At 33.5% G+C, this 20604-nt stretch overlaps 1 protein-coding gene across 1 annotated transcript; it reads right to left on the reverse strand.

Annotated features, from left to right (window-relative positions):
- Positions 1 to 7970: 7970 nt before the first annotated feature.
- On the reverse strand, positions 7971 to 9813 carry LOC107859058 (berberine bridge enzyme-like 13). Its single transcript, XM_016703939.2, has one exon. The coding sequence runs from the start codon at positions 9776 to 9778 to the stop codon at positions 8123 to 8125; it is 1656 nt and encodes a 551-aa protein (XP_016559425.1). The 5' UTR covers positions 9779 to 9813; the 3' UTR covers positions 7971 to 8122.
- Between the last annotated feature and the right edge of the window lie 10791 nt (positions 9814 to 20604).

The following is a 20604-nucleotide window of genomic DNA, read 5'->3' on the forward strand; positions in this document are numbered from 1 at the left end:
TGGAAGTTTTGGATCTTCAAATTTGAAAATTCTTGATGACATTGTTGGTTGGCAATTACTTGAAGCTGAAAACACTGAGTTGAGTGAGTTCGAAAACATAGCAACAATTTTTGAATTTGAAGAATGCCGAAACTTCATAGAAATCGATGGCTTTCATGTGCAATTTTAAAATCTATATTCTTGAATTGAGAGCAGTTGCGTTGATTGATGGTTTGAAAAGCATATCACTGTTTGGGATCTTTTTGTGGACTAAAAGTGAAGCTCAAGGTTGAAAATGTGAAGGCCGATTGAAAATCACCATTAAAGCTTCTTAAAAAGGTTGAATTTCAATTTTGACTTGTCACAAATGAGCTCCATTTTTAGTGGATAATATATCAATAGAATTGAAATATTAAGGAGAGTTCATATCTGAAATTTGGGGTGATTTGAAAAGGAATTGGGATGATTTTGCATCAAATTTTCAGAAAAAACGTACAAAATAAAGAAGTATGTCCTTTGCAATTTCATATTTGCAGGAAAATGAAGAGTTGTAAAAATTAGTTGAGGATATTATTTGAAGCTAAATTTAAGTTTATCCACTAAATTGATTGGCTGAAACTTAAAGAAATTTTATAAAATACCATCAAAGGAGTTTGAGCTTCGAATACGAAAGAAATTAGATCACAACACATGCAATTAATTATTTAACTTCTAATGAATTGGTTGGATATGGATATAGAAACAAATTTTTTTCTAGTAGCAAAAATTTATCGATAAAAATTTATTGGGTGTCACTATATTAAGCTTATTCAATCTTAAATTTGCTTTGATTTGAAAGATTTTTGGTCCATAGTTTCTGATTTAGAGAGTGAAATTGTTGGGTGAATTATTGTCAATGATTTGTGTTGTATTGATCGGTTATGGTGATTGTGTTTTCATGGAGAATGGTGGTGAATTTTAGTAGATGTCATGGTGAATTTTAGTAGATGTCATGGATGAACATCAAACTGCTAGGAAGAAGAAAAGAAATTAGAGAAAAATAATAATAAAAATATAATTTTAATATTTATTTTTGACCAAGAGAGTGAAATACACTCACAATGCCACATAAGTATTCAGGGAGAAAATAATTATAACTTTAAACAGTCCAGGAGGGTCATAGGACTCCCATAAATTATAAGTGTGTAGTTGAAATTCAAATATAGGTTGGAGATGTCTTTAGCTATTTTCTCTTATCTTAACCTTGTTAGAATTTATCCACCGAATTTGTAGCTAATCATTCTTTCTCTGCTTATTATAGTAAATGCCACGAGCTAATCACAACTAAAGATATTGGTAAGATGCCTATAATATGCGAAAAACTACTAAGTGATATATTAAATTGAAAACATAAAAGTTGGCGATTGTCTAGTACTTATAATATTTTTGTTTATCATATTTTGGGTTGCTTTTATTTTTTGAAGGGTCAACCGTCCCAATTCATAGCCCGCTTAGGACTGGGTTTAGTTACTATTTTAAAGACCCTTTTGTTAAAAGGGCTAACCCGTTTAACTTCTAGCCCGCTAGGATTGAGTTGGGTTGGGTTGGGCCATCCCATTTTGACAGCTTTATATATAGCACACTAATCTGATATTGCACGCTTTGAGGTACTTAATTAATGGTGAGTATATGGGGTAAAATAGATTACAAGATTAAAGCAGAGTCGAATCGGGTGTAATACAGATCGATTTTGTCTCGACATAAGCAAGTCGAGAGAATCAGTGGTGACAAGTGTATACAAAAGAACACAATTAGACGGTGTTCAGTGGTGACAACTGTGTACAAAGGAACACAATAAGATGGTGTATCAGATTATTCAGGTGCGTGACTCTCAGTTGAACTGCGTTAGATGCGCAACACGGGGTTGGCATCCCCAGCCGCTCAAGGAAGTGGCTAAGGTTCATTAGACGCGGTACTATGGCCACAAAAACAATGTTATCCCATTGATTGAAATGCAATTTTTGTACCCTATAAATAGGGACCTCCTCCCTCGTCATAAGGAATAACATATTTGCTTAGATGTTTATTCCTTTTTCATTATCATACTCGATCTCGATAATGTTTTCTTATAGTTGAAAGGATCTAATATTCGGCCTACGTAAGGCCATCTCAATAAAATTAGTGGCCTAAAATCAAATTTTAATATGAGGCCCTAAATATATATATGCAAATAATAAAAAGTATTATCAATAATTTAGAGTTATTTATGATTCTTAAGTACTATTTTTTCTAGTATAGTATTCTTAGAAGATATTAAGCATTTTACTTTACAAAATAATATTATTATTTATAAAAGTAAGGAATAATTTTAATTAATAAGATGTTAGTCATTTATTTGCAATGCATTAACTTAAATATTATTGTGAAAACTTTATTCATTAATATACAGCTTTAATAAAAATTTCTCCTGGTGATGGACTTAATTATCAAGAAGGGCAAGTTGAGGCGGGGTGGGAAGGGTCGACCTAGAGTTAGGTGGGGCAGTCTGACTCCAGTTAGTGCTTTAGAGATCGGGGCGAAGTTGGAGGGGAAGGGGGTGCAGGAGTATAGGGGAGATGTGGATAGTATGTAGGATAGGGTTGTTGGTTGCATCAGGGAGTCTGCTAGGGAGGTGTTGGATGTTTCAAGGGGCTGGTATGGCTGGTATCGGGGGGATTGGTGGTGGAATGAAGATGTTAAAAAGAAGGTGGAGACGAAGAAGGCGACTTATGCTAAGTTGGTTGAGAGTAAGGATGAAGAAGGGAAGCGGGTGAGTAGGGAGGAGTACAAGTTAGCTAAAAAGGAGGCTAAGTTAGCAGTTACGGTTGCTAAGTCAGCAGCTTTTGAAAGTTTGTATAAGGGGTAAGAGGAGAAAGGCGGGGAGAAGAGGTTGTTTAGGCTTGCCAAGGTTAGGGAGCAGAAGGGTCGTGATCTAGACCAGGTGAAGTGCATTAAGGGAGAGGATGACAGAGTTTTGGTGGAAGACGCCCTCATTAAGAAAATATGACAGTCGTATTTTCATAGGCTCTTGAATGATGAGGGGGATAGAGGTGTTGTGTTAGGGGAGTTGGAGCTTTCTGGGAAGTGTCATGACTTTGCCTTTTATCGGTGTTTTAAGGTAGAGGAGGTCAGTGACGCTATTCGTAAGATGCGAAAGGTAAGGCGACGGGGCCCGATGAGATTCCGATGGGTTTTTGGAAGTTCTATGGCGGGGTAGGTTTGAGGTGGCTGACCAACTTGTTTAACAATATTTTCAAGTCAGCAAAGATTCCTGAGGCGTGGAGATGGAGCACGATGATTTCCTTATATAAGAACAAGGGTGACATTCAGAGTTGCAACAACTACTGGGGTATTAAGTTGTTGAGTCATATGATGAAGATTTGGGAGAGGGTGGTGGAGTGAAGGTTGAGGAAGATTGCGCCTATTTTGGGTAATCAATTTGGTTTTATGCCTGATTGCTCACGACTGAGGCAATTCACCTTGTGCGGAGACTGGTAGAGAAGTATAGAGAGAGGAGAAGGGATCTTCACATGGCGTTTATTGACTTAGAAAAGGCATATGACAAGGTCCCTAGGGAGGTTCTATGGAGATGCTTGGAGGCGAGAGACGTACATCAGAGTGATTAAGGATATGTATGAGGGGGCGAAGACTCGGGTAAGGACAGTAGGAGGAGATTTTGAGCATTTCCCGATCTTGACAGGGTTGCACCAGGGATCAACTCTTAGTCTATTTTTATTCGCTTTGGTGATGGATGTGTTGACGAGGAATATACAAGGCGAGGTGCCTTAGTGTATGATTTTTGCGGATGATATAGTTTTGATTGATGAGTCACGATAAAGGGTTAATGATAAGCTGGAGGTTCAGAGAAAAACCTTGGAGTCTAAAGGTTTTCGGTTGAGCAGGAGCAAGACGAAGTACTTGAAATGCAAGTTTAGTGACTTGAGGTGCGAGGAGGGGGTGGTAGTAAAGTTGAATTCCCAGGTGGTTTGCAAGAGGGTTAGTTTTAAGTATCTGGGGTCTATGATTTAGGGGAATAGAGAGATAGATGAGGATGTCTCTCACCAAATTAGGGCTGGTTGGATGAAATGAAGGCTCGCTTCATGAATTTTATGTGATAAGAAGGTACCCCCCCAAGCTAAAAGGCAAATTCTATAGAATTGCAATCCAGCCTGCTATGTTGTATGGAGTGGAGTGTTGGTCGGTTAAGAATTCTCATATCCAGAAGTTGAAAGAAGCGAAAATGAGGATGTTACGCTGGAAGTGTGGTTTCACAAGGGCTGACAGGGTTAAGATTGAAATTATTCGGGGGAAGGTGGGAGTGGTATTGTGGTGGATAAAATGTGGAAAGTGAGGTTGAGATGGTTTGGTCATGTGATGGGGAAGGGTACGGATGCCTCAGTTCGTAGGTGTGAGAGGTTGGCCTTGGAATGTTTCAAGCGGGGTAGGGGTAGACCAAGAAATATTGGAGAGAAGTGATTAAACGTGATATGGAGCAGTTACAGTTGACTGAGGACATGACCCTGGATAGGAAGATATAGAAGAAAAACATTAGGATAGAGGGCTAAGGGCGTGGATGAGTCGTAGTCAGTAATTAGGTAGACGCTGGTGTCCTTTGTTTGGAAATGTACAATGTTTTGAGGATGTCATACCTATGTTATTTTATCAGGTTCTATGCTTTTGTATACTGCCTTGTATCTTGAGCCGGGGTCTACCGAAAACAACCTCTTTACCTCTTTAGGGGTAGTGGTATGGACTGCGTACACTCTACCCTCCCCAGACCCCACTTTGTAGAAATATACTGGGTTGTTGTTGTTGTTTAATATAAAGTTCTAAAATATTTTTAATAAAAGTAGATAGTTCTTCTTTTTTTTTTAATTTAAATTTTATACCTTTTATATTTTACAATCTTTAATATTATTTTAAGTGAAAATAAAATCGTAAAATTTATATTAAAATTTTTGGGACCACAAAATTTTAGGAGCCTAAAACTAACGTTTTACTAGCCTTGCCCTTGAACCATCGTTGGACCTACGTTACAGATTTGCTCTTAAATTTTTGTCTTGTTCAAATTATTAGTTCTTTACCGGGTGAAAATCATTTCCCCCCCTTAACTTTAGTTTAAAAATCAAACTCCCATCTCAACTTTAAACAATAAACATTCTCCCGCTTTTTTCCTACTTGTCTTTTTTAAATACCTATTTTATACTTACACTATTAATCTTTATTTTTCTTCACCTCTTTAAATTATTATATTTTTATTTTTAATATATATAGTAAATTTTTGTAAAAAAAAAAATATATTTTCTAGACGAAAAAAAAGTGAGAAACATATATTAAGTATATAAGTTAGTGACGTTCTAAATAAAATAAATGACCGGGATAAAGAAATTAATTTATTAATAATAATTAAAACTGTAATATCTATTTATACTAGTGAAAAAATAAAATAAAAACAACTTTATAAACATATTTCAATGCATGTAATATAATAACATATAATAAAAATGGAGATATATTTTATAATAAATTAATTCAAAAGTTTGCTTATATTATAAATATATACTCCCTCTATTCACTTTTACTTGTCACTATTTCGCTTTTCGAGGTCAGTCTGCTTGAACTTTGACCAACATTTTTAAAATGTATAATTTAATATTTAAATTTAAATTTTAGATGATCAGAAACTATAGAAAAAATGCTAGAAGTTCCAATCCTTCTTCATATTAAGAAAATGAAAAAAAAAAAGTATTAAAATATTAATCAAAATTTATGCAGATTAACCTGAAAAAGCAAAAAAGTGACAAGTAAAAAAGAATAAAGGAAGTTTATCAAAACTCATGTGCATATATATTACACACACTTAATGCATGTAAAATAAGAGATAAGGTACAAGGTACTCCTAAACTATACCTGAAGTTGTTATGACACACTTAAACTTTAAAGGGGGTCTATTACTACCTAAACTCATTTTTGTTGATCTAATTGTCAAGTATTAGAATAGTTTTGTATTCCTTTTGACCAAGTCAGCACAAAATGAGTAGAAAAGAAAATCTAATACTTGGTCGTTGTGTCAGTAAAAAGGAGTATAAAATGCAAACAATGAGTTTAGGAGGTAATAGGATCCCCGTAAAATTTACTTGTGTCATAACAACTTCGGGTATAATTGGAGGGGAAGGGAGGACGAAAATACTTGTGCGTTATCTCAATAAAATAACAATCATAAAAAATAACATTAGCTTTTGTGACAAGTTCATTGAAAAAGTTATTCTACTTATAATACTAAAAAATTTAAATAAAAATATATAAACACTTGACTAAAATAAATAATGTATAGTATAAGAAGTTAATGCAAATGCCAAGGTTAAAATAGACATTGTTAAAGTAAAAAGAGGGAGGATGCTTATTAGTCATTGTTAAGGATTTTGCATTAGTTTACTACCAATTCAAAGCCAAGATTGTAATGCATGTTCTTGACTCACATTTCAATTTGAATTAGGCATTCTGTGTCCAATTCTAAGCAGTCCTTACCTACATATGCATCTAATCATATATGTATTATCTATTCCGACAAATAATACGAAAGAATGAGGTTTAGATGCGCTTCTATTCTTAAAGAGAGTTCGTCGAGGGTGAGAACGAGAATCGAATCGATTGAATCACAAAAATCTATTCACTTATATAGAGAGAGAAGAAGAGGAGTAGCATCATTCCAAAGCCCTACTTCAAAGTCATCAATAAATTATGGTACCAAAAAAGATGGTAATCAGTGAGATAATTTTTTGTGCGAAAAATAAAATAAGGAGTAATATTCTCTTTCACATAGTTAAGGATAAATTTAAACTTTTTTCTCATTTAAATTAACCGAGATAGTTTATAAAGTCGTGTTTGATGCTAATAGCACTAGCATAACTTAAAATTCATTTTTGCTTTATGAAACCAATACTTGAGTGCTTTATTCTTTGTTGTATACAACTTTCATCTTCCACCTTGCCTATTGCCTTTGAAATCTATTTTGAAATGGGAATATAATATCCATTGTGCGGTTCACTTCTTAAATACCACCACCATTCATAGAGGTATATTTAAGATTTGAATTTGATGAGTTTGAAATTTAAATTGTTTAGAACTAAATTTAGTGTGTACTTTTAGAATTATGAGCTCATGTACACTAACTGTTTAGATTTTAATGGATTTTTCCACACATATAATTATGCTCTATCGAAAATACTGAGTTGAGATGTCTGTTACTAAACACCAACAATATTACCTTGACACGTACGTCAAATTGGAAATTTTTTGTGCTGAAGTTAGGTAGATATTGCCATATTGGTTCTTAGGCACATGGATAAGAATTTGCAAGTCAAATACAAAGTCTATGTACAAGGGCCATTTGTGCAAATTTGATTGACTTAATATGGATTTTAGGTACATTGGTCTTCAAAAGTCAACCTGAGCATGGAAAAAAAAGAAGAAGTGCCACTTACAAATTATTTGGTCAAGGCCCTCTAAAGCTCTTACATGTATTAACAACACTGACTATGATTCACAGCCCAACTGAAGTTGTGAATTAACTTAAAGTACTTAAATGTGTAATCTGTGTATAGAAGAACTTGTATGAATACTCTAAGCTACGGTTTGATAATAGATGTTGAGTTAGATTTTGAAAATGTATCTTTAATCATCCGTTTGACCATAAATTTTGCATCAGACTTTGAAAATTTATCTTCAAATTTCAAGTTCCAAAAACTGGTCTGGAGTCTTAGACGAGTTTTTAGGAGAAATTTCACCTACTAACAGAATCTGTTTTAATGACTTTAAGTTCCTATATTCATATCAGAATTGTCACTGCTTTGAAATCTAGTAAGCCGATAATAGATTAAACTGGAAATCATTTCTCAGATATGCATAGTAATTTTAGTTTACTTATTTTTCATTTCCAATTTAAATACTAAAAAGTAAATTGATGCTCAACATTAGACCAGTCCCTTAAACACTAGATGAAATTACAATACTATATGATCTTGGCAAAAACATACATAACACCACATTAAAAAGCATCAAGTATAACACTGAGGCTAAAAAGCATACTATTACTATTGGTCAAATATATTGCTTTTACATCTCTTTAATGGTTACTTCTCTTCCCTTTTCTCTTTCTAGTAAAAGTAGGAGGAAGAACTGGTATGCTTTGTTCATGTCTGAAGAAATTTTCTGGATCCACCTTAGTCTTTATTTGCACCAACCTGTTAAAATTGTTCTTGAAATACTTGTTTCCCCACACACTAGCTTGTGCAAAACTGGAACTACTATTCACATTCTTGTTCATTCCTAAATCAAGATCTCTGTAATTCACATAGGCTTCTCTTGGGAACATAGAAGCATAAGAAGTCATGTAATTGTAGAGCTTCCTGATCCAATCGACGTGTTTCGTGGCCAATTCTTGATCAGGTTGGCTCCAGAGAGTTAAATACTGAATCTTGAAAATGACACCTTTCCTGTGTGGGAAAGGAGTTTCTGATTCTGATATGTTAGCCATCATTCCTCCATAGGGATTCCATATCATCAGTGGTGAGTCTTCATCCAATAGCCTCTTCCATAGTCCTTCAAGTCCAGTTTCTGGTATTGGCTGTCTTACAAAATCTGATTTTGCTTTGAAGTAGTTCTTGAATTGTGATTTCCCTTGGAGGAGTACTTCAGGTGGGGTGTTTGTTGGGTAACCTGCAATGTACAGAATTGACTCAATCCAACTCATTTCTGTACAATCTTTTTGTGTCAATCCCAATTCAGGGAAACTCTCATTCATTATTTGTAAAAGTGTGTCGGCACTTCCAAGAAACACAGAGTTATAAGCTGTTTGAACAGTCCTTTCCCCCTTTACCTCTTTTTTGTCCACTACATTTATGATTACTCTCATGAAGAGACCATCATCAATTTTGTCAGCAACTTGTTGCCACTTGTACAAAATCTTTGTCGCACCCTCTTCCAGTGTTTTCGCTACAGTGAAACAAGTGACAGTCGATGGAACAGTGACTAACTTCATCTTCCAAGAAAGTATGATCCCGAAACTAGCTCCTCCACCTCCTCGAATAGCCCAAAACAGGTCTTCCCCCATTGATTTCCTATCGAGTATCGTGCCATTTGCATTAGCTATACGAGCATCGATCACATTGTCAACCCCAAGCCCGAATTTCCTCATCATGGAACCATAAGCACCACCCGTTATATGACCACCAACTCCCAAACTAGTACAAAGTCCAGCAGGGAATCCAAGTGTCTTGCTTTTCTCCGAAATCCTATAATAGACTTCACCAACAGTTGCACCAGCCTGAGCCCAAGCTGTATTCTCCTCCACGTCCACGTTGATCCCTCGAAGCTTAGAGAGATCGACGACAACAAAAGGAGACCCCATATCAGAAATGTAAGAGATCCCCTCATAGTCATGTCCTCCACTCCTAACTCTAAGCTGAATATCAAGCTGTTTTGCACATATGACAGCTGCTTGGACATGGGGTTCTGTCATTGGAGTGAAAATCAGCTCAGGTTTAGGAACTGATGGCACCAAACACCTCAGATTTTGAGCAGTAGAATTCAAGATTCTGTTAAAAGTATCATCATTTGGGGTGAAGAAAGCTGTAGGAAAAGGGTCAGAGAAATCAGAATTGTTGCAAATACATTGGTAGAACTTTTCAGGGGTTGTAGTTGTATTATCAGAAAGAACACAACAACAGCTCCACAATACAACCATGAAAAATGAAACCATAATATAGTTTGAAGATGCCATAACTAATGATTATTTTTTTTTTCCAAGTGGACTGATGAGTAAGGTGTAAGGGGTTGATGGTGTTTATATATTGATGAAGCTTAGATTTGATGCTGACACTATGTGACATAATGCAAATGTCAGTTTTTTCTTTCTCTCCGTTACAAGATAGTTGTCACGTTTCATTTTTCGAGAGTTAATTTGACAATTTTCAAAGCCGCTTAACTAAATTAGCCGGCGTAACCGCCATGAAAACCAAAAATATTTGGAGTTGAATTTGGAATTATGTTTGGCCATGAATATAAATTACAATTATTTTTACATTTTTGTGAGAGAAGTGTATGAAAAAAGTTTAAGACAGTTTGAAATTTGTTTTCACTATTCCAAATATAATGTCAAGTTGTGTGAAGTTGTATTTGGAGTTTTCATCGCCAAACATTGTATAAAGTGGGAAAAAAATTGAGGAAAAAAGCGAATATTTATCATGACCGAATGACGTCTAGATTAATTGAATATTTTAAAAGTAAAATTTAGATATTCAAAAATCATATAAAAAGTACTATAAATTATAAAAAAAAAAATTAATATGAGAAAAAATACATATTAAAATATCGATTAAAATTTACTCACTCCGTTTCAAAAAGAATAACCTAGTTTGACTTGACACGAGTTTAAGAAAATAAAAAAGACTTTTGAATTTTGTAATCTTAAATTAAAGATATGTCAAATGTACCAAAATTGCGCTTCAATCGTATGGTCTTAAACATGCCACGAAAAAACTTAAAATTTAAAAATTGCCGAAAAAAAAAGTTACTTTTTTTTAAACGAACTAAAAAAAAAGTAAGCCATTCTTTTTAAAACGGAGGAAGTATATCATTTGTCTCTAAAACGAAAACTACCACAAGTAAAAGGCGACAGAGGGATTATTTGACTAGTGCTTAAGGCCTAATTTATTTGCACTTAATGGAGGTCTGAATTCTGAATGGTTCAGACTTCAGACCATTAAATGTATTTATTTTTTATTAAGATTTTAGCTCTTAACAGTTCTTAATCATTCAGATCTAGAACCAAGTCTTAATAGGTATGAAGAGATATTCTGGTATTTGATAATATTCACCATTCTATTCATAATCAGCAGTCACCACCACTAACCACCTCTGCCATCGCTACCATTGTCAATCACCACCCACCTCCACCATCACAATCATCATCGACAACAAATATCGTTACCAACTACTATTGTCAACCGCTACCGCACCTACTACTCTTATTATTCTATTATATTCATCGTCACCACCGACATCGACAACACTACCATCATTAACCATTACTGGCCAATCTCTACTACCGACCAACTCATCTATCACAACTAGGACCACCACTAACTACCACTAATACATCACAACCTCCACACATTCTTCGGCCGCCACCACCATTGTCACTAGTAACGTCACCTTTACCACTACTTCAACCACTACCATCGCTACAATTTATCTCTACTAACAACCATCTCCACCATCCCAACAAACAACATCTCCAACTAGCACCAACACATCATCAACCATCATGCATTCATGTTTCAGTCAACACAATCAACATCTCAAACTACTAACATCAAGCAACGTCACATCACCACCACCACCACCATCAATCACTACCATCATAACAGTCACTACAATACCAATCATCACAACTATCACCACCAACATTAGTTATCACCAACATCAATCATTGTCACCGCAACCACCATTATAAATCATCTCCACTATCACTAACAAACATAAATATTTTTTCTCAATCAAATATTAATTTTGTTGTATTAAATTACATACTTTTATAATATATAATTAATTTTTCATTTGAATTGTATTTTTTATTTTATTATATATACAAATAAAATTATTTTGCACATTCAGATGTTGAAAAACAAACAGTGTTAATCATTCAGTTTTCAGATCTAGAGACAACATCTTAATCATTCAGATATGCATTCAGATTCAGGCGTCTGAATCTTAAAAAAAATAAAAAAAAATGCACCCTAAATGTGTAACTACTACTAAAAGGCGACAGAGGGATGTCCAACAATACTTATTAAATTATAAAATCAATCGATAATTTATCGATTTCTATCCGTTAGCATTAAATATGATTCAATATCTAATGCATTTCTCAAAGTACTAAATTTATTATATTAAAAAGATACTCCCTCCATCCCAAATTACCTGTCCCAAATTGAGATGACACATTGATTAAGAAAAATAATTAATAACATGACTAGTTAATCATAGCACCCTTATTAAATAATGTTTATAGTTTAATTTGAAGAAAAAGTAATTAATGCAAAGGGTAAAACATGGAAAAAAAAGTTTGTCTCTTCTTGATTAATGAAAAAAGACAAGTAAAATGAAAAATCAAATTAGAAAATTTAGGATGAGTAATTTAGAAGGGAGGAAGTAATACAATAAAATTATCTCTTATCATTTACTATTTCTTAATTATTGTGTTAATTATTGTGTTAGTAAAATAAGTGGACAACTAAAAATGGTACAATTTGGGAAAAGATAATTAATGAATGATTCCTAAAAAAGCAGTGTGAGAGATTTGGAACTTTGATTGTGGGGCTTGTGGCATAATCATGGGAGCTTTAAGAGACAAAGAAAAAGAAAGGAAAATTTTAGATTGAAAGAAAACTTTATGCCTTCTTGATTGAACCATCTTTGACTCTTTTCCATTTTTCACCTTCAAATTGACTGCTTTCCCGTGATCATTGTTTCCTCCAAAATAAATTTTCTATACTATATAAAAAAAAATTAAAAATAAAAGGAAAAATTTATATTAGCATTAACATTAGTAACTAAAGTATGTGGACTCTTGTACTCTTGATAATCCCAATGATATTGGTGCTAAATTAAAGTAGCAGTAAATTTCCAAATTTGGCTAGTGTCCTCACACAAAGTTATGACTTAGCTGTCATTGTTAATTAGTGAGAGTGATGTGAGTGAAGCAATATTAATGGTGGTATTAAGATGATGCTTAAGTGCTTAATCTGATAGAGCCAAAATCACCATTAATGCAATTAGGTAAACTCAAAAATAGAGCTTCCATATTTTCATATCACAATGATGTTGATCTAACTTATAAAATAGATCCAAGTACTTTTGATCCCAATGAGATTGTTACTAATCAGTAAATTAGACCTACATTTGTAGACGAACTAAGCAATTTGAGATCATTCTATATTTTGTTATTCTGAAAGATAATAAATTTTGGAATAAATTTATTTATTCCGTATATGTAAAAGTAAAATTACGTGCAATATGGTAGATTTGTTGTTTTATCTAGGTATTCATTCAAATTTGTTTATATCGATACTATTTGAATCATCCTGCATGCATCTATAAAAAGTTTCGATGAATTTCTTCTACAACCACCACATTAAATAAATGTTAAAAGACTTAATTCAAAACTGAAGAAATAAGAACTATTTAGAATTTGGTATTTGCTAGTTTTTGAATTCATATCTAAACATAATATGTAGTAAAAAGAAATTGAGTAAGTTTACACTATAACAATTAGGGATGCTGCTACTATATCTATTTTCTTTATAGAGAATTATGGAGATCATTGAGAGATGTATTAAGATTCATGCTATTCTGAATGAATATTTTTTTCTTCAGTAAATAAAGACAAAAAATATTTTGATTTGCCTTGTTTCTGAAATACTTCATGATCTAAAATACTGAGTGACAACTTGTAACAAACCCTAATTCTCAAACTCAACAATCAATATATAAAGTAAACAAAACTAATCAACTTTGATTAATGCGGAATGAAGAAATTACAATATGAAGAAGAGAAATAATAGTAGACGGGGATGAGAAGATTAGAGAGAATTGGGGATGAGAAGCATAGCCTTCGGCTAAGCAATTGTCATAATTTGCATAAACCGTTTTGTCAAATTCCACGTCCTATTTAACCCATTGACAATTGGGCCTGGATCTCAAATAAAAAAGTATAAATAGCATAAATACAAAGCTTTTTAGAAGTAATTACACTCTCTCCCACTTTTTTAATTAGTTTACTCTCTCTCCCTATTAATATACATAACATAGCCGACATATACATAGCATTCTGTGTATATGTTGAGATTTTTGTAATATGTTTAGAGAGTTGAGATTTTTTGTAATATTGAAAACATAAGTTGTGTATTTGTGTAATTTTTAAAATAAAATACTCCAACATTTCAATAGGTCCAATAATTTGAACTGGATCCGCCCAATATACCACTTCTAATCCATAGCCCCTTACAAAGTAGACTTGGTTCACAACAATACTCTCATCCTGCAAAAGAACCTTATCCTCAAGGTTCGAGTAGAAAAACATCAATTTGGGACATGAGAAATAAGTTGTTGCTAGAGCAAATGTTGTGGCAAAAATATTATTTTGAACCATTCTTGTCTCTGTACCATTATTTGAGTCCATGTAAAAGACACTATCTGCAACCTTTGATGATTCCTTTGAAAAATCCACCTTAGTAGCATGCCCCCAAGACTTGCTAAGACAAACTGAATATTCTTTGAAAAGAAAAATTACAACTCTAGGGGCTTTAATTGCAATTAAGTTCAATGTTTCTATTAAATTGTTCACTGTGCCACAGACAATAGCTTCCTGCTTTATGTCTTCATCCACTTCTATTGCAGGATTGAGTACACTTAATATAACTTTGATTCCAACAACTACAAACTGCTTCAGTTAATATCTTAAAATACTCTAAATAATCTTGTAGTCATATATAACAGCAACTATTTGAATAGTTGTGGGTACATTTTGTGACAGAAGTTGCACCGCAGATTGTGTTCCAACAAAATCAGCCCCTCTTGTTGCCAAAATGATATCCTAATACCTGATAAAATAAGCCAGACTTGTCTTCGCCCCAATGTAGGAAAGCAGAAAGCTTGAACCAGGATCAAAAGAAAAGTTTGATACAAATTGATTATGGAAAAACTGACACCAAGTTAATGTAAGTGTAGCATGATTAAGTGTACTAAAGCACACAAATATACCTCTGTTTATAAGCTCGCCGTATCAATAAGCTGGCATAATACACGTCTCCTCCAAGAGTTGGCCAAGCCCGAGTTCCCACTGAGAGTGGCTATTTCTGGCATGCCGAGCAGGAAAATGATTCTGACCCTCTTTGTAGGATGATTTACTAAGATGTTCAAGGATGCCATGATGTACTTGTGAACAAATAACATCAGGTGAATAGCATACAACCTCGACTATCGACCGTTTAAGCAACTCCAAATTCAATACTATGCAATTCAAAACTACAAGTTGAAAATCATGTAGTAGTGGTTGTTTGATAATAAATGCAAACTCTCCAGCCCAAGCTAAATTTTTAAAATCAATAAGAAAATTTTCATCAGGGACGGAATTCTTTGTATAATTTTCATCAGGGACGGAGTTCTTTGTATCTGATGGAACCTTATAAGCCATCGTGATGTTCTCATCATGCAACTGTAAATACTTGCAGCCACGAAAAGGAATCAGCCATGATTCCTCATGTCAAACTTGAGTTACCTCTTCAGAGTCAACATATAAAAGCACACATGAATCAACTTCAAAATCTTGTCCTGTGTTGAAACAATCGTCAACATAACTACATAATAGAATGGTCCCTAGTGATTTAATTTTGTTGAGTGGTCGAATATCATGTAAGTTTATTATTCCTTGTGGTGACATATTTATGTCTTGACATCTTGTTCCATGTTTTATTAAGTATTTGTTTATTATTCCTTGTCTTGAGTTGGGGGTCTATCGAAAACAACCTTTCTATTTCTCCTGAAGTATAGGTATGGACTGCGTATATCTTACCCCCCCAAACCCCACTATGTGGGAATACACTGGGTTTATAATTGTTATTGTTTGGTCGAATGTCATGTAAGCAAGCATTAGGTTTGAAGATAGTGAATAAGCTTTCAGGAACTAACTCTTCATGGATATTTGTAGTAGCAATCAACTTCTGTTGAACCACATCCTTGGAGCCTTCAACTTGCTCTTTCACTTCGCTCCCTTCCTTGGACTTTTCATTCTCGAAGGTAGACTCCGTTGGTGTTAAAGGGGACAAAGTAAGTGCTGAAATTTTATGTGCCGAATCACCAATATCCATGATATGCTTATTACCGAGATTCCCATTATCTCCCTCTATCACGGCCATTTCAATTGGAATTTCTGAATGTGCCACGGTGAATACCTTAGGGCAACATCTAGTTGACATTTCATCGAACATCTTGTGTGCATCTGTTTTGCTTTTTCATTCAGATTGCATATCAAATTTTTGAGTCAAAGCTGGGTTGTTTTTACTTCTCCATTATTTATAAACATGTGTAGGGCATGAAGAAAGTACATCTGGCTCACCGAAGCCTTACGAAACAGCCTCAAAACGACTAGAGTACTCAGCCACAGAGGGCATCTGATTAGCCAAGTGATTTTTCAGTGATTTGAGATGTCGTTTAGGAAAGCAAATCAATACTTTTGCAGTAAAATGTTCCCAATCAACCAATTGCTTGTTCTGCAAAAGTCATTGGTACCACGACAAAGCAGCCCCATCGAGATAGAACGACGCCAAAGATAACTTGTGGTTTTCTGCAATTTCATAAAAATCAAAGTAGCGTTCAGCCTTAGAGATCCATAACTCAGGATTTTCTCCACAAAACCGTGGAAACTCCACCGGTGTAGGTTTACTCCTTGTAGGGTTTCCAATCAACTCATGTAATAAGGAACGAATTTCACATATCTCCTTTGACCATGAATCCCTTCTGACACTAATTGAATCATAGGGAGTTCGAAATATTGAGTCCTCCATTGAAGACCTCTGGATGAAAGCACCAATGTAACAAAGCCGAATTCTCAAACTCAACAATCAATAAACAAAGTAAACGAAACTAATCAACTTTGACTAATACGGAATGAAGAAATTACAATATGAAGAAGAAGAATAATAGTAGACGGGGATGAGAAGATTAGAGAGAATTGGGGATGAGAAGATTAGTGTCACAATTTGCATAAACCGTTTTGTCAAATCCCACGTCCTATTTAACCCATTTTCAATTGGGCCTAGATCCCAAATAAAATACTCCAACATTTCAATAGGTCCAATAATTTGAACTAGATCAGCCCAATCTACCACTTCTAACCCATAGCCCCTTACAAAGTAGACTTGGATCACAACACAACTACTTGTTAATGTTCGAAAAAACTACTACTACTACTACTTGTCAATGTACATTTTAGGGGACTTGGAAAAAAATCTTAACTGCCAACTTTTTGACCATCCATAGAGTCCGCGGAACGGTTCGACTACAAGAATCTATCTGTTAGAAGCTATTTTCAAGACTTGAACCCGTGACAACTACTTTACCAGTTACTGCAAGTCTTCTCTTCACTACTAGAATATTAATCAAGCTAATATTATAAGAGACGTACAAAAATATTTTTCTGACACGCTAATAACTTCGATCGCCTCGAGAACTACTCAATATTTCAGTAACGTATGAATTAATTTTATTTATTTCCCTAAGAGTTAAGTTAACCTAGTTACTCCCATCGTTGTTTTAGTTTTAACCAAAAATAAATAAATAAAATTTGTTGTGGTAGGCATGTTAGCTTCAAAAAGTGAGTATATAATCGATCTTGTGCTTGTCACGTAAACTATAGTATATGATAGCACTATTGATAGTGGATGACTGGATGTTATCTTGATAAGTACTAACTATGGTAATTAATTGCTTCTTTTAAATTTAAACCAAAAGCGTGCTACTGTATTTTATTTTATTTTTTGTGGAAAAAAAAATCACAATATATTTTTGGGGAAAGATCATTATATACATCCCACTAATGACAATTGCAGCTAGCATGCAAATCATTTGCAGCTGGTAGATTCTTCTTCATAAGAAATCCATCAAAATTGACATTAATCTCCACTCAAAAGTGGATTAATTTAGTGGAGTACAATGTGGGCATTTCATCTGTGTTCAACTATTTGATATTCTTGACACTATACTCGAGAAAGTAGTTTAAGATTAAAAATTTTGTTATATGGTCCTCGTATAAATAGAAAAGAAAATAATAACAACAAGAAGTAAGAAGTCTGATAGAACTTGTTTTTGATTAAGATTTCGAATACTAAAAAGATATTTGGTCAGTTGCTTGCACTGTGTCTAAGAAACCACCGTTCAAGTTAAATTTTTCAGAAGCTTCTAGCTCTAGAGATGGGAATCTATGTAGAAAATCGAGGTTGCTTTTGTTATAATTCAAGGTTCATCAATGATATTTCAAGAAGCAATTATAATAATTGTGTGCCTTATTAGACCTAATAAGCAGTTCCTTGCACTAAACAACTTCATCAACTTTCAGTTCTAAACTTGATAAGTAATTCCTTTCAAGTAATCGATATTAATTATATAATGTCAAACATATACATGATTTTTGGCCACCGAATAGATTAGAAGTTTTTGTACGGATTCTCTTCATTTTGCGCTGGTCTTTTAATTTTGTCCTTTAAATCAGTGATTTTTAATTTTTCTTCTTTTGTTTTTATTTAATGAAAATTTGTGTGGGTCGATGTATTCTTAATTTTTTTTTTTCAACCAATATCTTTATTTTATTAATGTAAAGCCGAACTTAAAGAGTTAAAAGATGCAGAAGCGTCTTTGACAACCCAACAAGGAAAACAAGAGGTCCATATTAATTTGTCTAACAATGTAAGAGAAAATTTTGCCATATTGTGCGCTACCATATTTCAAGATCTAGGAATATATGTAATTGAAACTTCTTCAAACATCTTTATTAGCTTCCATATATCTTCGCACGTGGTATCTATCTCCCATGAAGCTACACTTCTCTTCATAACCATATCCACTACACCTTTGCGTCTGATAAGATCTGCACCTTTATCCATCTATTTTCTTGAGCTTTTTTCAATGCAGTCCGTATTGCAAGCGCTTCTGCAATGATGGTCTTCCCAACAAATTGAATTGGGGAGCCAAGGGCTTGAAGCAAATTTCCAGAACTATCCATAGCTGTCATTCTAATGTTTGCCATAATCTTCTCCTTTTGTAAGCTAGCATCTGCAAACATAATCACAAAATCTTGTGCTACAATAATTGCATTATTAGTATTTAGTAGTATGGTCAAGACCCAATGTGAGAGAAGGCATAGCAAGTGAATTACTTTCATATTCCTTAATCACTATGACTTCATTATGTAAGTTCAGAGAACTTTGTCTTATTCAAAATAAGTTGTGTACTACCTAAATTATAAGGGAAAATGACACTCACTCGCCATTTTTAAAAAGAAAAATTTCAGAAATAGCAACTGCATAGCCTTAATTATAACTTTTATAGCAACAGTTTCAAAATTACGAAAAGAAGCAATATGTATTTTGTATTTTAGTAAAAGGTTGTTGTAAAAATACATATACAAAGAGGGTAAACGTTTCTTATTTAACTCTAATTAGTTAGAGTTAAATAAAGGATAAAATTGTTCCTTATTTTATGCAACATTTAATTAACAGATTCCTTTACCTTTTATGACTCTTTTAATTTTATCTTAACCGTTAATTTACATATTCAAATTCAAAAATCGTTTTCCATATTCATCACGTAAAAGCAGATTAAAAAAAACTGAGTGATTGAAATATCGTTGATGAACGTCTGTATTTTACGAAGAATAATTGAATAAACAACGCGACAATTACAGGTATGGATAAACAAACTTTGAGATCATATTTATGCAATTGCAAAAATTTCTAGAAAATTAATAACAAGATGGGTTAACGTTCATGAAGTTGAAACTTTTAGATCGTATTTTAAATTTTATAAGTTCTGGGTTAAAATTTCGTTTTTGACATTTTTTTTCAAATTCAAAGTTTTCCTTGTCGTTATTATTTATAAAACTAAATTACAATTCTTATACGTTAAATTTGAAATTTAGTCGATGATACATATTATTCGACTAAAACATTAGTTTTCGTTGGAATTTGTTTTTTTGTTGTGTATATACAAATTATTAATTGTATGTCGTACATATTATATAATTGAATTTGTATTTAATGTTTTGTAGTGTTCTGGACATTGATGATGGGAAGCATACTTGTTCTCATTAAACACACTGGTAATATGAACAACATTGAACAACAATATGAAGATTACATCAGTGATGCGATGTTGTTGAGCATAAACGCTTCGTATAACCAACTCTACGCACTACTAGCTTTGCACATTGATATAGATTTGAAATGCAAAAACATTCAGATTGAATATCAATTAACAGATATTGAAGGTAAAATACGTATACGTAATGACATGGGTTTGAAGGTCTGTATTATGCAGAAAAGGGAGATAAAGGAAATGGGTATCTTGCCTTTGTATGTAAGTGTTTCATAAAAGGATAGTTTCACACATTTGTTAGTTCATCAATATTTAATGCTGAGAGTATGAATTTGTCTATCACTACGTGTAACGTGATAAATACAAGTACTGAAAGAGCATTGATAGTTTCTACTTCAAATGAATGTTTGAGTGTAATTGAGATGGATACAATTAAAGTAATTATCTCGGACCCACATCACAAACATATTGAGCTTGAACAAGTCTATGTCTCGAAAAGTGTGTTAAATCTGTGATGAAAGATTACACGATTCGGGAAAAGTTTCAATCACAATCTGTTAGATCAAATAAAAGCTGATAAGTTTGTCATGTATTTAAATTTTTTTGTTTCCATGTTGGTAAATTGTATTGCAGCATATGTATTTACAATATACATATGTATTAAATTTTTCTTTTTTC

This window comes from Capsicum annuum, chromosome 2 (genome assembly GCF_002878395.1).
Source record: "Capsicum annuum cultivar UCD-10X-F1 chromosome 2, UCD10Xv1.1, whole genome shotgun sequence".
In the NCBI taxonomy this organism is placed as follows: domain Eukaryota; kingdom Viridiplantae; phylum Streptophyta; class Magnoliopsida; order Solanales; family Solanaceae; genus Capsicum; species Capsicum annuum.